This window comes from Amblyomma mixtum, chromosome 5 (genome assembly GCF_055824585.1).
Source record: "Amblyomma mixtum isolate Tamu chromosome 5, ASM5582458v1, whole genome shotgun sequence".
Lineage (NCBI taxonomy): Eukaryota > Metazoa > Arthropoda > Arachnida > Ixodida > Ixodidae > Amblyomma > Amblyomma mixtum.
Genome location: NC_143016.1, coordinates 90,728,303 through 90,754,700, shown reverse-complemented (window position 1 = coordinate 90,754,700; position 26,398 = coordinate 90,728,303). Strand labels below are relative to the sequence as shown.

At 49.0% G+C, this 26,398-nt stretch overlaps 2 protein-coding genes across 2 annotated transcripts in view; one reads left to right on the top strand and one right to left on the bottom strand.

The window, feature by feature from the left end:
• The window catches only part of LOC149342995 (uncharacterized), a 134,606-nt gene that overhangs the window by 50,203 nt on the left and 58,005 nt on the right, over positions 1–26,398 (top strand). The gene's annotated exons all lie outside the window — the stretch shown is intronic.
• On the bottom strand, positions 3,314–25,899 carry LOC149342997 (uncharacterized). Its single transcript, XM_089545541.1, has 11 exons — positions 25,638–25,899; positions 18,625–18,827; positions 17,200–17,386; positions 16,473–16,607; positions 16,168–16,292; positions 14,168–14,335; positions 10,780–10,927; positions 10,030–10,190; positions 8,574–8,751; positions 5,974–6,196; positions 3,314–3,706 (listed from the first exon to the last, which is right to left on the bottom strand). Exons 1-11 carry the CDS (start codon positions 25,816–25,818, stop codon positions 3,544–3,546), a joined length of 1,872 nt encoding a protein of 623 aa, XP_089401667.1. The 5' UTR covers positions 25,819–25,899; the 3' UTR covers positions 3,314–3,543.

The window sequence follows — 26,398 nt, the reverse complement described above, 5'->3', positions numbered from 1 at the left end:
TCCGAAGAATTTCCTTTCTTTGAATTTTTCTTGTTTTTTTTTCTACGTTTCTATTTTGCAGCTGAAAAAAAAACAAGAAAAATTAAAATAAAGGAAATCCTTCGGACCCTTTAGGAAAGAAGCAAGTTTTGTAGTTTAACACGGGTGTAAATGTTTCTGATTTGTTGAAAAGTGTCATTGCTGCAAATAGGTCCTTTCGATGCAGCATGCGTTGCGGTCACCTCTAATTATGCGAGGCAGTACAAACGCCTGTGTTACACGTGCGGTTGCAAAGAAAGAGAAATATTCGTTTCTAGCGTCCTTCCTCGTTACCGCTGCGAATGCAGCTGCCCAGAAATAGCGCGTTTGACTATGGGTCTACTCCAAGCACCAGTGACGGTGAGGGTTTAAATTAAGTTCAGAATTGATTGGACAACCGCTTCCCGACTTTGTGATATTCGGTGATTGATAAGGGGGGGGGGGGGGGGGCAGCGGAAATTTAAGAGGTTTGCTAGAAAAAATGGCGCCTTCCGAGTCGCAAGCGCTTTTTGAAGGCGCAGATGCCTCCGAAAGGAAACTGCGCTGTCTCATTGCCCCCCCTCCCCCCCCCCCCCCCCCCCTTTTTTTTTTATATACTGGCGCTAGCGCATGAGCAAATGCCAGGACGTACTTCACTTAGCAACAGTGTTTGGAAACATATTGGCTGGAACAGTGCGACCGGAAGGGAGGTCAAAGCTGTATACCTACAGCTTTTAGTCCAGGCAGCCGCCAGAATTTTCTGGAAAATAAATGAAATGAAAATAAATGAAACAACACAGGCTATCTATCCTATCCTTTCTTTCTATGGCTTCCCTCTTTCATTCCCTTCTCACTGTATGTTTAGTGACGCTAGCCGCAGCTCAGGCGCTTCAGTTTTTGATGGTAGATGCCGCGGCTAGCAATATCTTTTCCTTCTATTGTTATCTTTATTAATAAATAGCCTATAATTATAATACTGGCAATAATAACTATAATAATAATAATAATAATAATAATAATAATAATAATAATAATAATAAAACTCGCCCAAGTTTCCATCTTATAGTTCCAGTTACGACTTTTGCTCCGTCGGCTTTGGCGGGGCGCGTTTGGTTTGTCGTTCGTTTCACGCGAAGTTGCGTCCGCAGGCTCGGATGAAAGGCTGTATACATCCAACATCGTGGCTGAGTTTCCTCCGCTGCACGACCGCGCGAGACACGCTACGCCCATCTCAAATCGCGTGCTACCCCACCATCGATTGGCCCACTTGAAATTGCAGAGCCCCGCTTCTATACAACGTCGCCCGTGAAGTCCCACTCCGTTTGCACGCTGTGCACTCGACGTACGCGCTTTTATTGCGGCGGTTTTCAGGGCTCTCCCCAGCGTTTTTTGGGAGCACTCCGGGGCGCTATTTTCGTGTCATGTTGCCGGGGCGCTTGCTTAAAGCTTGGCCCCTCTTGCTCAATATTTCACCTATCCATTTTGTACACGTTTCAATCGCCTGCGCATTGCCCATAAAGTTGCCGTGTGGTAATAAAGTCGAAAGTTCGGAATTTTTTTTGTAACGCGAGTGGGCTTGCTGGTGTGTGTCTAGTAGAGGGGGCAGGGCGAACGGGAGGTGGAAGGATAAAGCAAACAGTATACTCTATATGAGACAGCGCCGCCGTTAGTGGTCCGTAACGTCAGCGAGGAGGTCGTGTGTCACGCGGCCCCCGCGTGCTTTGCGCGCTATCGCGCGGAGTTTATACAGGAATGCGTTTTTTTCTTCCTTTCTCTCGATGTTTTTTTTTTTCTGGCTAGAGAAGTGAAGTTACTGGCAGGACGTATTCGACCCATATATGACCTCAGCGGATATGAATAAGCGAAGCGCCTTCGCGATGTATTTTCTTTGTTGTGCTGAGCTCTTACTGCTATACATTCCGTTCGTGTCGCCTCCTGGAGTTGCAGTCGTCTAGCAGCTACCTTTTGTCGGGCACCACAGCCGTTTTTTGCGGTTCTCTATAGCCCTCTGTGCTGCCAGTTTAGAAAGAAAAATACTACTGTAGCATAGCGAGTTTTCGAGTTTTTCTCGCCAATTGCTGGAGCCGGGAGCCAACGAGTAGAGTGCGTTCTTGGTGCCATCGGTTTTCGTAGATTTGCGGCCCTCTTGTTGCGAGGAAGACACAGCTACCCTGTGGAGCGGTCCCGCGTGCGTCCCCCACTTCCTTTCGCTAGGCGCGGTCGGATCAGGTTACAGAGTCGGTGTTTTGCTGTGGATTCCCGACCACTTTCTGGCGCCGTTTCCAGGGTCTTGCCTTGCGGGGGGCTCTCTGGCCAGCGATCCGCGGTATGCGTTTGGGCAGTTAGGCCCGTCGTCACCCGGTTTGCGCACAACACACACACACACAAACGTGCGCGCATTCCGTCCCTACTCGCACAAGGTTGCGAGCTGGCGCGCACTGGGTGTTTTTGTGTATTTTAGTCTGAGAAAGTGCGTGAGTTTGCTGTCGGCATGTCTTGAAAGGATGTGTTCTTATTAGTTCCGGTAACGGCTTTCCTGATTGGTCTAATTGGTTCCAAAAAGGGTTCTCGCAATGCTGTCGGAGCTCCTCTGGTTGGCTCCGGTAATAGCTTTTTTGATCGCCAGAATGCTGGTGAAGTGTATTTAAGAGGGTGTTTCAACAACAAGGGGACTCGAGAGAGGAACGGCTGCCTCCCGACTGCTGCTCGGGACCTCCGCTCCAAAGGTGCTGCATGCCCCGGGGTATGACTGACTGTTTACTATGGGACCTGTTATATTTTTGCCTCAGTTTCTAAGTTTGATCGGTGATTCGCATCTACCTTTAATAAATCAAGTTTATCAATGCATCTTATCGACGTCTGCTGGTCCCCTTCTTCGATGCGGCGGAGCTCTCGTCCCGGCACGGAAGCACGCTTCGCTACAATATTTTGTTAACTTAGCCTTTTATTATAAGCTTGATGACCATGTTCTGGATGAACCCATGGTTATGAGGTGTGGTCGGCCGGTGCGATGAATCGCGTACGCTGATGGTCTTCTTGGCCGTCGTTATTTTCTTTTCGAATTTTTTTACTCTGTCACATAAGCGTAGCGTAGCCGAAATGCCTCGTTGACAGTGCTCATGGCAACGCCTTTATCAAACACCACTGTGCTGTGCCTTCCTCTCTTGCCCTCTTTCTCATGCGCGCACGCGTTCGAGCACGCAAATGAAAGCCATTCGTAGGTATGTATCACGCATATCTGGCGACATCGATGTACTACGCTGCCATGCTTATTCGCATACTTTGGAAAGAGTGAGTCATGTCGGAGTAAGAGGGGTGGGGGTGGGGGATTTTATTTGACACAGAACGCGACTTGGACGGACCTGACAGCAGGAAGTCAACCGTATACGGAGTGTGTTCTTGATGGCCCTGCCGTTTGCTGTTGACAAAAACACGTCCATGCTCCGGCATGGCATTGCAGGCGCTTCGGGGAAGTTGTGTGTTATTCCTCATGAGCTGCAGACGCGGCAGCTAGAAAGCCTCTCCCCTCAAGCTAGGCAGGGGTCACTATTGGCTGCGTCCTGACCCCTGTCGTCCTCCGTTGTCCTCTATGATCATGGCCGCCGCCTTGCTGCCGATCATCATGGTAGGTGCGTGCGTGTGGCCACTCGTAACGTCCGGCATCACGGAGGTGTCGGCCACTCGTAGACCTGTCACTCCTCCTCGGACCCTGCGCAAGCACCGCAAACGTGTCGGCGCGCCCTAAGCTTATGCATAGTTGTCACCGACGTCATAGCGTCCGCCATCTCTGGGTCCGTTAATTGCAGCAAAAGCCTCGGCGTTTTGTTAACCCGCCTATTGCCTACCGGTTCCCTCCTACACTGCGGCAGCTAGCCACAGTACCCAAAGATGGCGCCCGTGACGTCACGTCAAAACTATCTATAAATGGCCGTGCCGCTTTCATGCATCAAACGCCTCGTCGCTGGATGTGCCACGGGTATTACTGGGTAAATGCTCATAGACAAGCGTGTCTTGCCTGACCGGCTGTATTCTGTTTACAGTTCCCATTGCGCTGTGTCCTTTACCTAACTTTGCGTCGGTCCACGTAGTAAATAGAAATGCGCAATAAATCGAGGCCAGGCGTGATCAGATGCTGAAGCGGTTCGAGTGCAATAAGCGGCGCGTTGCGTTTCGCTGCGGCAAGACCGCACACACACTCGTCTCCAACCGTGGCACCGAAGAAAAGCTGGCACCGAGTAGATTTTCAGCATGGACGAAGGAACGCTTTTGAGAGGAGGATTAATGTTTCAGCGAGAATATACAGTGAATTAACAGCCTCTGAAATTGGGTGCCTTACCTTCCGCTGCTCGCCTACTCGGAGCATGATGGTCCGGCTACTCGACGGCCTATTCGGACCTAGTATGCGATAGCACTTAGACAGGCATTTCTTTTCTTCGGACGACGCAAGGAAGACGAACATGAAGAACCAGACATTCGCATTGTACAGCCTTTGTCAAAAGTTTGGAGCCCAGAGGGTTTTCTTTTGACCCACACTGTGTCGTTCTTAATGGATCCCTAGCGCTCGAAATTTCCTGGACATGAGAAGATTTCTGGTCCTGCCTCCTCCAATGGGTAGGACTACCACGAATGCTCCTGGAGTCCCAGAGCTTGGAAGTGAACCCCCTGGGCTCTAAACTTTTGACAAAGACTGTACATTCTTGTTCACCTTGGTACCCTGGCTATTTTTTTCTTCGCGCCTATTGATAGCTTACTGGCTCAGCAGAGCCCTTTCTTATACGGCTGAAGTTCAGATGTAACTTTACATCTCTGGTCAATACAATATCTTAGTGCGAATGAATCTTAGTAGGTCCACAGCCGCAACTCTTGGAGTGGATCGCTACATTGCTGCCAATACACAACTTCACGAAGTTCGCTGGTCACACAGGCGATCATTGATGCAGTTACCCGTTTTGACAACATAAGATCTACATATGCCTGGTACTTCATACATAACACCTAACTGGCATCTGACGAAGCGTGTCAAGTGTTTCTTTTCGTACAGTATGCTCTCGTCATCTTCGCATTTCACTCGTTGGCATAGGCTTTTGCATATTCGGCGCTGCGAAAATCACTGCGAAGCCTGCACCCTTCGCCGCCTTCATCATTCTGCGAGCCTTTTCGAGCTGCTGGTTTTTACACCCCAGCTTGGACATGATCTTGTGAACTGCTGCCACTACACTTCTGCCAAGCTGGCCTGCTCCGCATTATAAAATCCGCCACCTTGATCCTTTCTCCCTGCCATTCAAAATTGGATAGGACCGCGCAAAAACGCAAACTTCTCAGCATTTGTAATGGCTGCGATGACAATGCTTGCAAAGCTTCTCAAACGAGGCGTTGAGGTCCCTCACCCGTAGTGAACCCTAATGGGGAGTTAGGTCGCCGGTGTTGTCTTTCGTTTGTATTATTTGATCTATGGCTTGTTTTACGCTCTGTACAAAGGTGGCGCACTGCTTTGTCAGTTAGTAGTAGTAGTAGTATAAAACTTTATTCCTCAAAATGGGCGGGGTTTAGGGGTTGGGGTCTTGAGCTGCAGGCGGTGTTCCTAGGTACAGGAGCCCATTGGTTCTTGCTGCCTCCTCGGCCCGCTCAACCAGCGCAAGCTGATCTTGCTGGTCGGAGCTGGACAGAAGCTCCCCCCACTGCTCGACTGACGGGTTTGTAATTTTGGGCTCTATCGGGCTCACCCGACAGCCCCATGTGGAGTGGTAGAGGGTGGCTATCTCTCCGCACCACACGCATTCTAGAGTGTATTGCGTAGGCCAAATCTTGCTTTATATGTTGGCGGGGTAAATCCGGTTTTAAGTGGCAGAGATCTCCTTGCTGACGAGCAGCCGTTATAATTCTGCCAGTCCCAGCTACAGTGAAAATTTCTCTTGTGAAGGAGCCGAGTTCAACAGGCAAGGCGTTTCGCAAGAGCCTCTGCCGGCGCTAGCTCACCTGAGGCGCTCGTCCAGGACTGCCAGGGGATGGGAGCCCATGGGCACCGTGCAGCACACGTGCCAGCCCGTGTGCGCAAGGTGCCGGAAGAGGCACTCGATGTACTCCAGACTCCACAGGGGCCCGGCCCCTGCGCACGGTGGGAAGGTCACGTCCCAGGCCTTGGCGCCGATGCTCCTCATAGCCTCAGTGTTGAGAATCTCGTCGATGAACATCCTCGTACCTGCGAGCGAGCGCGACCGTGCGTTCCCGATTCCATTACTTGATGAACGTATTCGTCATTGCATGCCAGAGCTATAGATCAAGACCGTGTTTGTAATCATAGGGGGAGCTCGTGGTAGCCGGAGCGGCAGGGGGTATTGTCTGCGCCGTCGTTTGCTACTACTGCATGCGGTTCGCTTGTCATGCCGTTTGAGGACTGTTTTCCATGCAAAGCTGTCTAGACTGTCTAGATCGAGCGACTGTATTTGCGAGCGAATGAAGCGCGTGCCACAACATGTCGGGCTCCTCGAAAAGCTTGTGCGATTTGGATAAATACCCACCTGACTGAGCGCCTACGCATTGGTGTGTTGTGATGCCTAGTCCGGCGTCACGGCACACTGTTATCGTAAAGTTTTGAAAACATATCAGCATCAAAATGACGTCGCATACTCTTTCATACCTTTTTAAAAGCACTGAACTATTGTTACCGAAGCGCCTCCCTCATAGGTGCACTGGTAAAAAGGAATAATTTTGGTAAATTTTGTTTACATCTTTTTCTATGGGACGCGCTCCCGCCTGGAACCTCCACTTAGCGGTAACCGCAGTGCGCTCATACTGCGGCGTTTTTTTTTAAATGCATTGCCTTGGACCTGATGTCCCGTACTTGAATGTTATGTTTTGAGATGTACTCAGCTTTTGTTAACGAAGGAGTGACCACGCAGGTGTGTTGCAAAATCAGAAAATTATTTAGAAAATTTTTGTTTATATGATGCTTATGGGACATATCCATCGCCGTTACCCCTACCCGATGACAGCAGCTCCGCCGCATCTTGTTTATGTCAGATATCGTTGCTGTCTATAAGCACCGCCACCGGCGACATGTCATACAGGAAAGGTACGGGATATTTATGCTAAACTGGTGATTTTTAGTGTGCACAGGTGTTTTTGAAAATGCGGGTGCCGTCACTGGATATTGGAGCTGTGACATAGTCCTCAGAAGCAGGAAGCCGTAGCCGCTGATGCTCCCTTAGTAGGGAGCGCTGGATGCTCCTTGTTACAGAGGCGGACAAACCCTCGCGGGAGCTGACAGATTACTCTGGAGAATACCCAGCATTATGCCACTTCAGTATTGGTACGATACGTGACATCAGCTTCAATACACAATGCATTACAGTAAAGAGCACAAAACACAACGTGCTATAGTAAGGAAAGCAGTTGGTTTAGTAAAGAGCAACTTCAGCTTATAATTTGATTGCGGGCAGCGAAAATAAGCGCACCTGCTGAATAAGTCTTGCTCCTATGCTTCATTTGAAGAATGCTTCTCACAAATGAAAGTGTAGAACCTCCTCTGTCTCTGCACCACACCTCTTTCTGATATATCGCAGTAGCTCTTTGCATGCCGTGGTAGAAGAATAAAGGCCCGTTCACACTTGCCAAAAAATCCGGCGAGCGAAGCGCATTCGGCCGCTTTTGACGCCGAGCGACGCGGAAAGCGGCGCGGCGAGGGCGATCGGGCTGTACCCATTTCCGCCGCGCGGCGACCAACATGGCGGCGCTCTTCGAAGCCGACCCGTCGCTTCGGATTGAATTCTCGTTGTTGCTGCCTTTTTCAGTGCGTTCACTGGCCAGAAATTCGGCACAGGTCTTTCGCTTCGTCTCATCTCGCCTCTACGAAGACGTATAAGTGATAAACTTGCTTTATTTTTTTTATTCAGAGTGACGATTCTGCCGCTTCTAGGCTTAATAGCAGAGTCGGTTTTTTGACAGTAATGGTTCCCGCCCTGACAACCAGATGGCGCCACTATAGGTAAATTCTATTTTGGCGTCTGTGCTAGCATACGCTGAACTAAAAGTGAGAATGCGCCTGCGTTTAACGTACGTAAGCATGCATACGCTTATGGTACGTAGACAGCGTAAATTTATGCTCTTTTGTCGCTATATCTGTGTATGCCGCTATCAGCGAAGCGGTGTGGAAAGGCGAGAAACAGCAGCGGCACGGCGGATCCGCCTCGCTCGCGCGTGAACAAGTGAGAACAGGTCCTTGTTTTTGCGGCGAGCGAATCCGCTTCGCTCGCCGGATTTTTGGGCAAGTGTGAACGGGCCTTAAGGGTCACTGTTGACGACGGCCAAAAGAGCACAGCATTGGGGACATCTCTACTGGACGGGAATCGCGGTCACAACTTCCTATCGGCAAATAACCTGAATTCCGTTGACGCGGGGTTCGGGATGTTAGATGGCTTACGTAGAACAGCTACATAAAATCTCTGTCTCCCTGCCCACCTGCCTGCTACTTGCTACATTAAACCGCAAAAAAAGGAATGATTTGCGGCTTGGCCTTACTGCCGGCAAGGCGTTGGAGCCAATACGCTTATGAGTACAGCACGTAAGATGGAGCATGCCTTGAGCGGCTGCCTTGATGTCGTCTGGGTGCTCCAATATGCGTGGGTCGATGTCGGGGTGTTCGTTGGGGTCCCTGGAGCGCAGGGAGAGGTAGCCTCGGGACTTCGGTCGATTGAGGATCACTACGGCACGGAAACCGGGCTGGCCGTTTTTCGGACCGAGAAAGCTGTCGTAAGCCTGCGAACGAGCGAGGGATGGGAGGTCAACACTCAGCATACGTTGTCTGAAAAATAAAAAAAAAATTAAACAGGTTGATTCTTGTTTCTAGTTGGGGACCACAGCTGGGAGACATGAACATTCGCGGTACTGCATGTTGTCTAGAAGTCCGCTCCCTGTAGCTGTATTTTTTTTTTCCAGATTGATACCCGGAGCGGACATTTTAATCATAGAGTCGGGCTTCGCAAAAGAGGACCTTCTTGGCGCATAACAGTGACCACTTCGTCTATAAATTCCAGTCAACTAACATTTCGACCAGACGTCCAAACCTTGTAGACTGTAATAATAATAATAAAAAAAACATCGTTAAAGTACTGTTCTCTTCGTGGAATAGCTTATTCTCTGGCGACACACAGCGCGAATAGTCATGCGCGAGACTGTCGAAAAGGCATGGTGACCGATAACTGGGAGACTGACCTTGACACATTGGTAATAGCAACTGGTAAGGACACTTCAGTGACAGGTGATAGTGACTAGGGTCTAGGGATGAAAGTGGCTTAGTGAATTTACAAGCAGCGGTAGTGGTCGTAGTGGAAGAATTCGAGCTCGAGGCTGCAGAACGACAGCACAAAGGACGAGTAGGTTAAGAAGAATGCTCTCGCATCTCCTGCGCATCAATGCAATAATCGCCCCTCAGCTTTTTTTTTTGTTTCTCCCATAATCTTGCCGGCTACCCTGTGCCTTTGTTTTTCAGTCGACGGGGCTCCCATAAGTACGTTGAGTACAGATATACCCGGCTGTGACAGCCACTTGAAATGGACAGCCGTGTTAATACTGTCATGTGCACATGTTCAGCTATCAATGTTAGGTAATCTGCAGTCTCCATTTTCATGATAGGACCGTAAATTTCACCTCCATTACTAACTTTTGCTCCAATATGAACCACGGAACTGTATATTCTACACGCGCTCTCCCGACAAGCCTTCATGAGGTACGAAGTCGTCTTTTAGTTCATGGCGATTTTGTTTACTTAGCTTGAAGTGTTCTCGTGTGGTGCCTGCTTTGCGCTGACACCTGACCGTTCTAAAGCTCCTCTAGTTGTAAGCGCGAAGGGGTAGCTTCCCAGGGGCAGCGGGCTGCATAATTTTATCACATGCATTGGCATAGCCTTTGCCACCATTACACTGAATAGAATTTCCCAGGCCTCACGGTCCTTGCTGCCTGTTCAAATCAAGTAGCTTAGACAACATCTTCGTAAGCTCCCAAGTTGAATATTCGCCTCGGCAGAGCGCATATTACCTCCGGCAGTATACCCAGTGCCAGCAACGAGGCCCTGGTCAGCTCGTTGGCGGGCGCGGTCGAAATGGGTGCCAGTTCGATGTCCGGGATGTCCGGGTCCGTCGCATAGTCGGTGTGCAAGAACTGCACGAACTCTGTGCTCGTTGGTATTGATATCGTTCCTGGAGAAAGCAGCAGGCGAGTAGTAAGAGTGCCAAGACTAGCGAGTGTTCTGGCCGCGTGCCCGCTCTTTTTTCAGACTTGCATCACAACACCATTTAATATCTATGGCACCTTGTGTATGTAATCTAACATCCGCCTCATTCTTGCCATTGCTTTTTGAACCTCTGAGCTTTTGTAGCGAGAGCTACATTACCCGCAGTCTCGCCGTTTCGCTGTGGTTGTCGGTCGCCAGTTCTGCGCATGCGCGAGGAGCCGAGTGGAGTCAGAGTTGCACAGCTGCCGGCCGGGCGCGCCGACCGCGGAGCAGACGCCTCTCGTCTTCAATGTCTAACACTTAGCCGTGACTATAAGCAAGGCAACTAGACGTAACCAAGACGTACCTCTCGCTACGTATAATCTGGCATAGCTGAGCTAAGCCACTGCTAATTTTTTTTTTACTCTTTAGTGCGTTCTTATGAAACCCGAAACTCAATCATCGGTGGCAAGATATGAGTGGAACATTTGATTCTTGTAAACTTTTTCTACCCCCAGGCCGTATAGGTGTCATACGTGCACAGCCGAGGCAGGTGTTGAGGTTGGATGACTTACCGTTTCTATTTCTGGCGTACTGTTGGATATCATCTAGGCTGAAAGGCGGGATTCCCGCTACCACGTCAGTGCTGACGGGCACTGCCACCTGCAGATTCACGTGGTCCTGCAGGCCGCATCCGACCGGAAGGTCGGCGACCACTGGAATCTGCATCGCGTGCGGCGGTGGTTACCATGAGAAAGACGTATACGTGTCTTCATTGAGTGGTCTATTATGCGCTTACACATGATTAATAAAGGCTACGGATGTTAGTCTCTACTCTTCATTCTCAAATGGACGATGTTTTAGTGATTGTTCTATGAGGTACTTTGCCCTATGCTCACACTATCCACCGACATCATAGTGTGTTGTAACTTGTAAGTGAGAACTCCCACGTTCCCCGGCTGGCTAGAAAACGCGTTCCTTGTGATCTTGGGCTATGGGAGCCATATAGGCTATGAACACAATATGGGCTATGGGAGTGATATGATTTATGTTCCGTATAGTATTTGGGAGCCATACAGGCTTTGGGAGCAATTTAGGCTATGGGAGCATTACAGGCTTTGCGAGATATATAAGCTTTGGGACCAGCCTTATATGATTTGGGAGCCGTAGTATCTGTTATCCATGTATTATTTGGAGCCATATAAATTAGGGCCCTTCGTTTTCGGTTAAAACTCGATTTTATACGATTCTTCCACACTGAGCAGATTTCTTAAAGCGGGTTAACTCGATTTCTACCCAAAAACCCGCCTTCTGGAGAACTCAGTTCTCAGTGCGCAGGGCTGCTGAAGAGAATTCAGGAGGATTGATGGATATTTTTTGTTTAAGGGGTGTTTTTCGTTAACGAATAATTTTAAACCTCTTTTTACGCTTGCCATTCATGACACTGCTTAGTTTGAGGATAAGATCGAAGAGTAGGTTCTTGAAGTGAGAGGTTAAAACACCTGTGCATTGACCAGACTTCTTGATGATATCATTGTACCAAGCGCTAATGACGACATGTTCCAAGGCTGCTGGGGTTTTAAAATGGTCGCTGTGGTGGGGAATGAATAGTTTAGCTGCGCGCAACAACGACAGGGAGGTCTGGCACGGACACGGGAAGGCTGCGCAATATACGGTAATGGACACGGTGAAGTAATTGTAATAAATTAGCAAAATAAAAATCTGATTAAGTAGAGTTTTAATCTGCCATTTCCTTAGAGTTTATGAAAATAATGAGCGACAAAGAATACCCCGCACAGAAACTAACGCTTTGTTGTAATGTCTTGCGTTGAAAAACATGACGCGATAACCACAGAATTATGAAAACTTTTGCTGAAGAACTCGATTTGTACCCAAATTTGAGGTAAAAAAATATTGCCCAATCTTTATCGAACCAGAAAAGAAGGACCCTACATACGAGGTCTGTTAGAAAAGTATCCGACCTTTTGCCGAAGAAAAAAAACTGGCATAACTAGAGCGTTGGAAACCTAATCACCTTCAAAGTAGTCTCCTTGGGACTCCACATACTTCTCCCAGTGGTGCTGCCATTGGTGGAAGTATTCCGAAAAGGCCCCTTTCGGAATGGAGTTTAGCTCAGCTGTCGTTGCAGCGATAATGTCCTGTTTTGTCTGAAATCGCGCTCCTTTCAATGGCCTCTTGATTTTGGGAAACAGCCAGAAGTCACCGGAGGCCATATCAGGAGAGTAAGGAGTCTGTTGAACTACAGCAGTCTGGTTTTTCGCGAAAAAAATGTGAATTTAGTGCGAGGAATGTGCAGGAGCATTGTCATGATGGATGCGCCAATTTCCTGTTGACCTCAACTTCGGCCTCTTGCTCCGCACAGCACCACGCAGGCGACGGAGGACATCCCTGTAGTATTCTTTTGGTCAATGTTTACTTTGTGGGGTGCGTACGCGTGGTGTGCCACACAGAGGGAGTCAGAGAAAGCAGTCAGCATCACTCTGACATTGCGGCGCACTTGGCGGGCCTTCTTTGGTTTTGGTGACGTGGAATGCTGCCATTGTGACGACTCGTCACCAGCGATTATGGTGTTGATGAAGTCGGGGTCACTTTTTGTGGAATCCAGCATATCCTGTGAGACTTCAACACGAAGCTGCTTTTGCTCCACCGTGCGCAGCTTCGGCGCGAATTTCGCCGCATCTTTCTCAATGGCCAAATTTTCGGTGATAATGGAATGTGCAGAAAAATTGCTGATGTCCACCTCTTCCACAATTTCTCGGATAGTCACACGACGGTCCCGCGTCACCACAGCGTTTACTTAGGCAATGACCTGGTCATTTCGGCATGTTGATGGCCGACCGGAGCGTGGCTCTCTCTGCACCGATGTACGGCCGTCTTTAAATCAATTGTATCAATGCTTAACCTGTGTGCTGCTCATAGTATTGTCACCGAAAGCCGTCTGAATATTCCGAATGGTTTCCACTTGGCTGTCGCCTAGTTTCTGGCAAAATTTGATGCAGTAGCGCTGCTCCTGTCGCTCCGCCATTTTCCTTGCAATAAAAAACCGACGAGAGCACTGCGCACTGCCTCACTCAAACGCTGCGTGCCAGTGACTGACGCTATCGGCAGGCGAGAAAAAATTTGTGCATGCGCACGAAGGTTCAAGGCAGGCAGGTGCAAGCGTGCTTGTTTCAAATCCTTCAGGTGTTCGTAAAAAAAAAAATAAAGTCGGATACTTTTCTAACAGGCCTCGTATAGTCTTATGGAAGTCACATAGGCAATGAAGGCCATATAAGAAACGTATAGGCTGTGGGAGTATAGTAAGTCGTCCTTGGGGGCCTTATAAAATTCGTGAGCCACATCATGGACATTGACAGCCGTGTACGTTATGAGCGTCGTATAGCTTCTATAGCCAATAAGCTTAAGGACTGGGCATTCTTGTTATTGTGCCGTGTACAGTCACGTGATTCATGTGGATGCTGGGGTGGCCGCTCTATTAGGTGGAGAGAAGAAAGAGGGAACGACGTGTGTGCAGCGGCTATTGTTGTACCTCACCCCGAGGTAGGGCTACAAGTGTGGGTGTTTAACTTATCGTCATTACAGCCTACCCTTTTAAATGCCCTCTTAATGCTTCTCAAAGCCCTAGTCATCCGTCCCGTTGTGTCTGATATAGAATGCACGTCCAAATCCATTACGACGCCTCGTACGACTGCCTCTCTGCCCTCAGTGACGAGGGCGCGGACTCAACAGTCGTGTTCCGCGCGACACATTTCGGACTCGGTCGCAAGTTCAAGGATGTCATTACACGGCCGTACTGGAGCGGCGGCGGCCGCGGTCATAAAGGAGAACTTCATGTCGGCCACCGCTAGGTTCTCTGCCGAGCGCGTAACACACAGACACTCGTGCACACAATCGATGTGCGGCAATTTGTGAAGAGTAGTTATGACCCCGCGCAATGGTTACCTGTAGTCGTTGGAGATCCTTTGCGGGCCCTATCCCGGAGAGTAGAAGGAGTTGGGCGGAGCCTATGGTTCCTGCGGACAGGATCACTTCTCGCTTTGCCGACACGTTCTGCGGCTGGCCGTACCTGGTGAACGTCACTCCCACGGCACGCTTCCCTTTGAAGTTCACCTGCACCACGAAGTGGAGACAGGATGGGGTGCCTCGTGCGCGTACTTCTCCAGCATGTTTCCGTAGAGCACGCGAGGGGGCGAGCTCCGGAGTTCGGTGAGGGCTGCTGCCATCGCTTTTACACAGCTAGTTGTACGAAGGGCTTCCTACAGCGTAAACTACATCGCGTAAACTACATCGGTGTAGAATGTCGTACCTTAAGACCCCGTGCTTTGCTCCGACTGTTGCCCATGGAGACCTTAACCATTAGGGATATATGATTTGAGGAGTGGATATGCTTCCAGGAATGCGTCATCCGTGAAGAAAATTTCTTTGACAGTCCGCTGACAGTCTATGGGGAGCGTGTATTGAATGGTTAGTGAATAGGAAAACAGGAAGACAATAGAGTGGGTTAGGGAGTAGACGCTAGTTAATTAAAACCTTGCTGTGATCAAGACTAGCAAATGTACAAGAACAGGGCTTGTAATGCATGACCTATTGACCCTTAGGGTGATGTAGGGTAATGCAGTGGATTCCGAGATAAGGTAAACGCAGCAAGTTTGAGGATGATGTCAAAAAGTTTGTTGAAATGGGTGGACGTAGCTGGCGCAGGACAGGATTAACTGTCCTGCAGTGGACAGAGTTGGGCTGGCGATAACGATGATGATGAGAAGGCAGTGTATACGCAGCCTATGAACTGTTTATGTAGTTTCTGTAAGGGACATGTTATTATTTAGTTCCATTAGGGCTTCGGGACTGGAGTACATGCAGTGAGGTGGGTGGGAATGCAGGAGGGTTTTAAATACAACTATCGCCGTCACTTCGGGCCGAGCGATAAGTTGGGGAGGTAATGATTGAATGAAACTTTGAAATCCTAAGGCTTTTGAAATGGCAGCAATTTTTCACAGGTCAATATGTGCAGTTTTGATCGGTGGCCTGATGTAATCATTTTAACTTTTCTTTTTCGCTGTATATACAACAGATGTGTGAATCGTCGCTTCGATGCGTGTAATGAGGGCTATTTCTGAAGATCGGCATTCTTCCAGACTAGTTGGTAGTATTCCATTTGAGGGGGCCGGCTTAACACTGGAACTTACAGAGACACACAGAACGCATTGGTGTGTTCATTCAGTGCGTTCTGTGTGTCTTTCTGTGTCCCATGGTCAAGTCGGCTTCCACAAATGGTTTTTTCGGCGCCTGAATGAGCAGGAAATCGAGAGTGGGTGCCGAGCTAAACATGTTTCCCAAGACTCGCCCATCGATGTGTTTCTTGCAAGTCACGATGCTTTATTTACGGTAAGTTAGAAGAATTCACATGAATTCAGCTGCCGGGTGCGGCAAGAAAACCGTGCAGTGCTCAGCAAGAGGTTGAAGTAGGAAGCGTTTTTTACATGGAGACAACATTTTCGAATCTTTATGAGTGCTGGCAATTAACTGACACAGGGATGCGGAAAGCACTGGGCAAACGTGAGTAGTAGATGATGCGACTCACAGGAAGCTCTGCCGAGGCAAGAACTCACATGAAGTGGGTCTCGAGCAAGTAATGCTGGCAATTTGCAAAGGTACGGGAAAGTCTGTTCGTTGGCCATTCGTCACTTGAGTTAACGCACCAAACTGCCCATTCACAGCTATCACACACGCACACGCAGCGTAATATGACTTGGGTATCTGGTCGGTCATGTACAGGCGTTTTTGTGTTTGGCGCATGATAGCCATAGTTGTTTATGCGCCCTAAAACCCCATATAACTAACTAACTATGTATAGGCGTTTTTTATCGGGTAGTATGGGCCGCATTGCCCTCTGCTGTCTGAGCCAAGTGGCAGGCAGAGTTTCAGGCTTCCATTCGGCCTACCTTTGTGACGTGGCTGAAGGGTGCCACGTGCAGGTTTTTCCGAGTCCGGATTATGGGCTGGATGAAGGCCTTGCTCGCACTGACGCGCTCTCCAGCTGCCACGTTGGCCTGGAGCCGAGAGCAACCTGGGTGTGGGAGAAGCAACGTGAGCTGAAAACCTCGCTCTGTTCCTTTCGAGAGAGTGACGTGGAACTGTTACAAGCAAAACTGGTTGGAGGCTGTACTGTGCGGGTATCGCGCATTATAGAGAAGACCGTTCGTTCAGAGGCGTCAGATTTGGACGCTCATTACTTCAGTCTGGTCACCTTGCTGTGTGGGGCCGTTGTAGTCGACGTAAGGGTATCCGGACTCGTTGCACGCCTCCAGGTAGACGCGGGTGAGCCGAGTGCTTGTGTTTGCATAGTCCACTGGGACCTCGCCCGTGGTGCCGTGGTACTCCCCTGGCGCAAAGAAGAAAGAAAGAACATCGTTCATGCTCCGTATGCTGCTAGACTGGGAGCCATCCGGAGCGATGATGGTCTTCCTTCAATAGACTGGCGCTCCCTTTCAAGAAGCGTACCATGACACGAACGTGATATGCACGCGTACTAACGTTAGTCACGTGAGTCACGTGAGTACAATTTCTGAGGCAGGTTAGCATTGGGTGCACAGGCTGCCTTCTTGTTTTATACGACGGGGTGATAGACTTGCGCTCGAGGCGTTTTTCGAGTGGCCGACGATGGCAAGGAGGACTGACTTCCCTGAAGCGCTCCGTTCGCGTCGCAGAAATGTGAGGGACCTCGAATAAAAGAGCGTTCTCTCTCCTCGCACCACAATCACCTTCAAGAGCCGGGAACATCAGAAACCTTCCTTTTTATGTTATCTACCGGAGGAACTTCTGGCTTCGGCAATACTGCATTGTATGATGTGCACCAAGGAAGAACGGTGGCAGGCAGTAAGTGGCAGGCCTCTCGTTTCTGTAATCATCAGACAAACGAGGGGCGCAAGCACGAAAAGAAGGAACGTGAGCTGTTTCTGTCTCGACGTGCTCACCGTTTGTTGGCTCCACGCGGTAGTCCTCGATGTCCTTGAAATGTGGCAGGACGTCCTCGTACGCCCACCCAGTAGCTCCGTAATCGCGGTGCCAGCGGTCGAAGTCGCGCGGGTGACCGCGCACGTAGACCAAGAAGTTTATCACGCTGCTTCCTCCCAGCACTTTGCCTCGCGGAAATGGAAGTCGCTGCGCGGCAAAGGGAGGCAAAACAAGTATTTTTTATTTACTGGTTCATTTGCTGAGCTATTTGAGAGGAGAGATGCGCGTCATTTCGTAGATTCCTTTAGTTTCAGTTTATTGGTGGAACAGGTATATCGTAGTTTTAGAAGTAATTTTTTTTTGCTGCATTGCCTTATGCGCATAGCTACAGCTGATGCACAAATGTTAATGTTTTTTATACTTGTTTTTCCAGCAAGAAGATGTTAAGTTGGCGCCCTTGAAAGCGCTGCAATGAAACACTTCCGGAAAACTTGCAATCTTCTAGCGAATGCTTATTGAGTGCTGTAATACCTGGCCTTAAAACCCACGAAACGCTTCTGCGGCTGAGGTTATTGCCGATACAGGGTCTTCAGATTAGCATGCCGCGTTCATCGAAAGCAGTGCGCGCTGCTGTTGATTTAATGGGTTTTTGTGTTCAGACCGCTGCTTGACCGTTCACTTTAGCGAAGCAAAACTTTACTTCGAGCGAAGCAAGGCAACAATGAGAAGGCTTATCGGGTGGTGTCGCTTCTATATACTTCTTCCGACGCTGTCAGCTTGGCGACTCAGCGTAACTTAGTCACAACTGCCAGAAACGTTAATTTTAAGTACTATCTCTTTCGCACGTACTAATCTTGTTCTGTCACGACTCTGTTGTTTTCCTGCTGCATTGTATTCATTCACCTGCACCGGAGCACTCTCAGACTCAGCCGCACACTAGATTGGTTTATGGGAGTTTAACGTCCCAAAACAACTCAGGCTATGAGGGACGCCTTAGTGAAGGGATCCGGAAATGTCGACCCCCTGGGGTTCTTTAACATGCATCTGACATCGCACAGCACACGGGGCTCTAGAATTTCGTCCCCATCGAAATTCGACAACCGCGGCGGGGATCGAACCCGCATATTTTGGGTCAGCAGCCGAGCGCCATAACCACTGAGCTACCGCGGCGACTTAAAGTGTGTATATAAGGTCGCAAGAGGACTCACACTTCGCACACTAGAGCTTCCATATATATCCGTAGATACGTCCTTATCTAGCGTCGCGTGTTATTATCCAATTCGCTTATAATTAGCCACACATTATCACGCGAGGGACAGGTCTCCAGCAGGCTGGGCCTTACTGGCGTCTATTACAACTGAGGACTAGCGAGCGAACTTTCATTCTGCTGATAAGCCTCCGTACGTGACGCTCCGATGGTTCTAGACGTCGAGACACGCACGTACCCGGTCTCTGTATGAGAGCGCGGCGTGCCTCTGCGGCACGCTCCTGTAGTCCCAGTCGTCGTGGCCTCCGAGGTTGAAGGGCGCGGTGCCCGGTATCTGTCGCGAGGCCGTCTCCAGTCCTCCGGCGTCGAGGAGCAGCACCGTGACGCTGGGGTCAGCCGACAGCCGGTTGGCGATCACACAGCCGGCCGATCCACCGCCCACTGCGCGGAAGTTATGACCCGTTTACGGAACTGATCGCCTGGTGGGCAGTAGGTGAAGTGAAATAGTACCTACGTAAACAGAAACTACGGTTCAGGAGAGCAAGCTGCCGGGCTAGTTGGTGAAGCATGTTAAAAGAAACTACGGACACACGTGGAACCAAGCGACAAGCGTTGATCCTGAGCAGGACACGAGAGAGGGGTACGAGATGCGCCTCTTTGCGCTTTGTGTCCTATTTGAGGGCTGTTTTCTCCCTCTTCTTTCCACTATCCTTTATGCTGTCTGTTTACCTTACGAAAATGTTTAATGTTACTATTTAAACTATGTGTTGTCGAAATGTAAACCGCTTATTTGTTGCCCTCTGGGCAATCTTGTTTTCAGCGCTGAAAATGCCTCAGTTAAGTACGTCTTGCAACAGCCCTAAATCTCAAGCGCAGAGTAGGCATGGAACATGTCTCTGAGGTAATGTGATATGAGCAGGGTGGACAATAAAATATAACGTTTGCTGGCTGATTAGTTTGAAACGTGCTATACTCGACAAACTAGAAGCTCGGAAAATGTTGGGCCGTTTAAAATGCTGACTACACGAACGGCAATGACACCAAAACATGCTACCTGTTCTCGATATCCTACTGAATTGCACTGCTTAGTGTGTGACGAAAGTCAGTGATACGATTCGGTTCTAAAATACTCCTCTGTAATAAAGTCATATGCGTTCTCGTACATGCAGCCGCACAATAAAGTTTTGAGTGTTACGGAAAAAGTTTTTTTTTTCAGTCGGTTTACAGGTATTATAATAAGCGACGGCCCTTGTGGATAAAATCTACCGAGCGTATAGCTGGGGCCCTGCCTGATTTGTCATTGCAATCGACCATCACATGGCGTCAGTTCCGCTGTCAGCCATGCTTCGTTACACACGTCTTTCCTATAGGCACTGCAATTCAACTAGCAACATTTCAAACTATGTCGCCTGTGTTAATTTAATTATCGTCACACTGTGTCTTGCTGTGTCTTCCTCGCGTCGTATCAATGTTTTCTGTCTCACCAACCGCAACTACTCCAGCTTACTATTTTTCTGCCAACAGAAAGGTTTAAGTTAGCCGTATCAATTAACAATTGACTCTATAAAAGCTGTGGACATGCTCTATAATCAACAAATTTTGTTGACCTAATTGGGCACCACTGGCCGTTTTCTTTTTTTTTTTTTTTCTCTGACACAAGGATAGTTTACGATACCACTCAAGGATGGGTCCCACGTCATTGGGGTTGTAAATTCTGTACTGGAGAAACATCACCTGCCGCAGCTGTTCCATTGCTCCACGTTTTGCGGAAAATAATGCGTATTGCGAAAGAGCGCGCTGTGATGTCAGCTGCTATCGAAACATACGCTAAACAAATAGCCTAGTCAACCCATTTTTTTTTTTTTTGCGGATGCTGTACAGATCTACGCTGCCACCTGCGCTCTGCCGGCTGCTTCGCCGGTCGTTATTTAGTTGCGCGTTTTTCTGCGCGCAGTTCCTTATCAGGACAGCCCACTGCAGACATAGTTTCGGTGCCCATCTGTTTGTTTCGTAATACAAGGACGCATTAGGCGTACAACACCTGCGCGTCCCAGAATGTCGCCGTGTGTCATCCGACCTTTACCGGAGGCTTGACAGCTTGCTCTTATTCTTTTTCAGCTTGTGTACAGCTGGGGGCAGGCTTATCTGGAGCGCTGGATGGGTGCTGTGTGAACCAAGCGAAAGGATATTTTAAGCAGGTGCGTGGTTTCGCACATAGCTCATGTTCTCGAATCCAGCCACGCAGATATACTTACGTCAAAAGATTAAGCACCATGCTCTAGACTGAACAGCTCCGTTAAGGTTTCACTTTATTTCCCCACATAGCAACAGGGCGCCGTAGGGAAGCCTGGTCACATCTGTGCGTTGTTTTCAGGCGAGGTTTGCGGTACCTAACCGGGGTGGCAACAGACAGCAGTTTTCTTATGTGTAGGGTTAGCACTAATAATTTGCAGTTTTTTTTTTTTTTACAGCGGCAGATGCTAAAGTCATGGTGTCGTTGGCGTTGCAGCGCACCGCGTGTAAACGCGTCAGGTTGATTGGTCAGAAGGGATTGACGTCACGCAGACGTCATGTCAACACCTCGCGGTGATTGGCTGCAATGCCAATACCAGTCACTGGTTGGTCCATATGCAAAGAACTTCACTCGGGGCGTCACAAGGCGTTCACGAGAGCTTACCCGTCTCGCTAATGCGAGTGCAGCAGCGAAAGCACAACAGATATTCTACACTCGTATCCTGTGTTGCTAAATACTCCGACCGTCATCTGTATTTCGCACCACCTCAGCTGTCGCTGAAATTCGCGTTGCGGTGAATTCTTTCTACTGCAGTAAATTTATTCAAAGCTATGAAACATATGTAAATCGAGGAAGGGTGCTTACCGAGCTTTGCCCCGAATATGGGGGTTCAGCGTCTGCTTCCGTAGCATATGGACGCGACAAACGACTGTTGCGCCCGCATACGTCAAAGCTTAACTGGGACACATTTATGTAATAATACTGAAAAGCTGCAAGCCCGTATTCTTGTTGGTCCGGTATGCCTCTTGGCACGGGTTTCGTCCTTAAGAGCCGTTTCACAGAAAAATTTAACTTCGCGCAACTTTGAATTGACCTCGGCCCACTGATCGGTGGGTGACTAGCTCCGTATTCACAGACCCTGTTCGTGCAAACACTATATATACTGTCTTGACCTGGCGCGGGTTACAAAACCATAAAAAAATAGAACATTTCGCATTGGATGTAAGTTTTGCTGAGCTTCTATGGGGCTCTGCATACTACTTGTGCTAGTTTCAATACCTCACGTCGGTTACATCTGATGTTCTGAAATGCTCGAACTTTCGAGCGCACCCTCAGCTGCTGTCGTGACAGCGACGGGCGATACCCATGGGATTGAAATACAGCGTACAAGAGATAGGGTGTAGCACACGCTTTCCTTTCTCCCTTTCTCTTTACCGATCGCTTCACCGTCATTATCTCGCGTCCTGGTGTATACCTGCACCGTGATTCCTTTACGTCCCGGCTGTAGACGCTGACGGGGTGCATCCTTTTCGGGCTGCTGTTTTACGAAAACGGGAAAAAAAATTATGTGAAATTCACGCAGCCTGCTACTTATCCTCTCCTGCGCTCCAGTAGTTCTGTGAATTGCAGCTGCTGCTGATCTTGTCATTTTAGTCACTGAACCCAGCGTACAGGCGTCACTCGTTTCGCAGCCTGGTATTTTGGCTGCGCAGAACGGATGGAGTGAAGTTTCTTTTTTACTATGTTATTTATTCTTTCAACTAGACCACCAGCTGGCGGCACTAGCCATTAAACTGTAGGCTGCCAGAGTTTTCATTTATTCCGGATTTTATTATACGAACGTGAGCAGGCGGTCCGCGTCCCTCGTGTACAGCTGCACGTCCGACATTGCTATCGGTGCAAAATGCACTGCATAACTACAGCCTTTGCTGGACGTTGGACCCTTTACCAGGGTCATTTATGTTACCGGTGAAACTAGCCAGATAGCCAGGTTACGCCGTGCGTTGCGAGATTGTTAACGCGGCAGCTTTAAAGGCCCCATCCTGCCGAAAATCCAGTGAAAACGTTGTGAGAGAAAAATCACGAGCACAACTTGGCAGGTGGGCCACCTAGGTCACGTGTTCTTGTGACGTCATCACAGCCTGGCCACCGGACAGTGAGCAGACTGCACACTGTGGCAGGTGGCAGTTAAATTAATGATTGGTAGCTCGGGAAGAGCAACCTGGGCTACACAAGGCCCACCGCTAGGAGCACCTGCCATCACAAGGCAGTGGCGCGTCGCTTAACCGCCGCACCACTGCGCCAGGATGGGTATGAGGACTCCCAGACATCTACGGATGTAAAGTATAGAATGACATTTTTTGAAAATTTCAGAAAGTGTTCGCTGAAACACCCGGTGTACGCGGCTTCTCTAACTTAATTCTACATGAGGTGTATTTGCTAGCTGACTCGCGGAACAGATCGCAGACGCTTAGGAAATCGTCGAAAAATTTATTTTGGGCTTAGTCATACCCAGAGCTCCGTTCCTTTTACATATTTCCTGTTATCAGCCTAGCGGCGCTAGAGCAATGTTGGCGACAGCCTTGGGCTCTCGAGCAGCTGCGAAGCGAATAAGCACCTGCGCTATTTAGCTGGAAAACAAGGTTATGCTGGAACCCTTGGTACGGCCCTCTGATAAGTGCAGTACTATACTCTGTTTTCGCCATCAAATGCGTACGTTTGGGGCCGGTGGCTGAAGCGGCCGTGACCTTCCGTCTGTTATCTTTTTTTTTTTACCTGGCTTTTCATAATGCTGTTTTGTCCCTTATGGGATCGCGCATAAACCAGAAAGTGAGCGGTCTTCGTCAGCCTTGCGGGCATTGCGCTACGTGGAGATTCAATGAAGGTGTCACCGAGAAGCGGACAAACGGCCTCACGAATCCCGACCTCATATCAACCACGTACCTTAGCTTGGCTGACGCTGACCTTACTCAACCTCATCCTCAGGAAGTGAGGGCAAGGCCTTTTCGGTGACCTGTGACTTCCAAATTCGACGGACCACTACTGTCCGCACTAAAGCATCGCCTCACACTGAAAACCAGGTGCTGAGACTAAAGTTTCTGAACTCATAATTATCGGCACCGCAGCCTGTCACCACATTCACAATGAACTATATTTTGATGTGCAACGCAATACGCCTTTTGTCATTCAGCGAAAAAAAAAAAAAACAAGCCGTGTTATTAACATAATAAGCGTGCTGGGAACTGTTTCCAATGCTTCTGCGTCCTATATTGATGGGAAAAAACACTTGCGCGGTACAACCAGCGGTGGCGTGCAGGTGTCTTTGTCGCCGCATGCGTGAGAGCATAAAAAAAAGGGAATATATAGACCATAAATATTTAGAATATTTATGCGGAATACATTTCAAGGAAGCGGTCATCTACATAGGAATTTCATATCTGCAGCCGCGCTGTGGTTTTGAGCGGATTTTTCCTGAGGGATCACTATCAGGAGTGCATTCATAACTGGATAAAATCTAGTTATCCACTACACGCGCCTCTGCCTTGTCGACATGTGTTGATTAACAAGGATGGAATCGCCTGCGGTTTCATCTGCGTGAGCACAGCTCAGAATGAAGCTGCAGAATCACCGTTATTTCGTATATCTCTGCTTTTACGACAAATTCTAAGGAAAATGCATTCCAAAATTACCTAAGCCAAGGCGGTCGGTTTCGCGAAAGACTGATTTGGCGTTGTCTTAAAAATATCAATTTTAATCAGGTCCAAATCTCCCCGTGTACAGGAACAAAGCACGCCAATCGTTTGACCAAGCTCAGCAAGAATGTCTGTTAAGAAATTCCTTTTAGCTGTGGCAATATTTAGAGCAACGGAAGGTGTATGAAGGATCGCCGCAGTGAGCATGTAGGAAAGAAAAACATCCCAAACTAGGATATCAGTCTCAGTAATCTGTCACAGCACTCGTTCTCATGTGCGTGTGTTCCCAGTTTTATGGAGGTTACCAGAATCGTCTGACCATATAGGTTTCGGAAGCACTTGTCATTATGTGTGTGGCAGAGAGAGAGGTTTTTGTTCGTGGGTATTTTCATCATCACATTTTTCACAGCAGAGTTCAAGAACCGTGTATTATCCGTATTTATCCTTTTGACCTATCATAATTGACAGCTGGCGTCCTGTGACGTCGTAACTGATAGCCAGTAAAAAACGTCGTTCTCCGGCTGTGGTGCGAAAACCAGCAGAGGCCGCGACAAACAAGGAAAAAAGCATTCGAACAAGAATAGAATGCTACAATATACGGCCCCGCGTTGGGTTAATGCTTAAACTACCTTTTATGTTCCATAGCGTTCTTAACTTTCCTTGCATTTTTTCCTCACTTTTTTGCCTCCTTGATTTTTAACCGCCCCCTTTCCGCCCATTATCCCGTCCGCATCATATCGCCCTCTCTTGCGAACGCCACTGTTATTCTGGGTTTGCTTACGGGCGCACAAACGCTTAGAAAAGCATATAAAAAAAGTTGATTTTCATCATTGCCTGTAGGCATGATTTGATACTGTGGAGCACACGCTGCCCAGGTCGAACAGGGAAGTACACAACGGACCCTTCAGTTCATTACTGCATGCTTATATACTGGTAACTCAACACTTTTTCTGGTTTCTTCATTCCCAAAATTACCATGGGCACTACGTGTACAGGTGCCCTCAAAAGTAAATGGAAGGCGACCGTGTCAAAAAAATTTAATTTCTTTAAGTCTAAAGTATAATGGTCCGTGTTTGTTGGTGCACAGTGCAGTTCACACAATCACAATTATGCTGAACATATGTATTCAAGACTTCATGAATTGGGGGGGGGGGGGCAATGATTAAATTTTTTCGTTAATATTGCCTTCCATTTACTTTTGACGGCACCTGTACGTCGTTATCGTCACGATTGCCTCATTAAAAAATTGGAGGGGCACAATTGAGCTCCGCCTTAAGCGTATGACCTGACAGCGTTAACGGGTAAATGACCACACATGCGGAATCGGTCATTCTGTACTTTGCATTAATAAATCGCTTGGGAGTCCTCATCCCACTCCTGGAGCAATGGTGCAGCGGTTGAGCGATGCGCCATTGCCCTGCGATGGCAGGTGCTGCCCACGGTGTGGGCAGTCAACGCTCGCGGTCAACGACGTCAACGACGACGCCGCCTGTTCAGCGCCACGTGCTCCTATAGCGCTATCGCGTCGAAAAGTACGTCCCTCACCGATGACGTAGTCGTATCGCTGTCGCAGCTTCCCCAGCTCGTAGTCCCTGAGCACAGGCAGGTCGGTGAAGGGCACGTGGACCAGCAGGTTGACCAGGGCGAAGAGCAGGCCCAGGGCATTCTGCGGAGCCGCACCGCGGCCCCAGAGGGCGCAGGTCATGGCATCCAGCTCGCCGCTCATCGCGCACAGCACCGCCGAAGCGCACAGTAATGACGCCTGTGCGAAGCACGGGGTTTTCTTTATGGCCCCCGTACAGCGCTGCCGTTTGCTGCGAAGAGAAACGGCGAGGGATGCGGGGGAGGGTATTACCGTGGAAGTGCGTGTCCCCCGCTTCGCAGCTGGTGCACGGTGTTGAGCTCGTCTGTTTTTACCGGCAGTTCGCGCATCAGGAAGCTGATTAGCACGTGCACGGAGCGAATTATCTTGCGACTGGCTGTACGTCTTCAGATAAAATCTGAATGCGCTTTTGCGCGGAATGAATGCACGATCAGCAAAGACAACAATAAACAGTTTAAAGGCGTACAGACAGAAAATTTTTGGATGTCCGCTTTTTTTTTTGTCTTGAAAGAGGCCTACGGGCCTAGTAGTTATGCAAATGAGCTGAAAACGCCATTGTGCTGCGTGAATAATTAATTACGAATTTTTGCACCGGCAACTTCGGCCTCGGTCGGCGCCAGCTCCGGAGTGCATTTTGACGTCGCGGTCGATAGGCCAACCTGGACTACCACGTTCTTGATGACGTCGGCGTCACCGGCAAGCA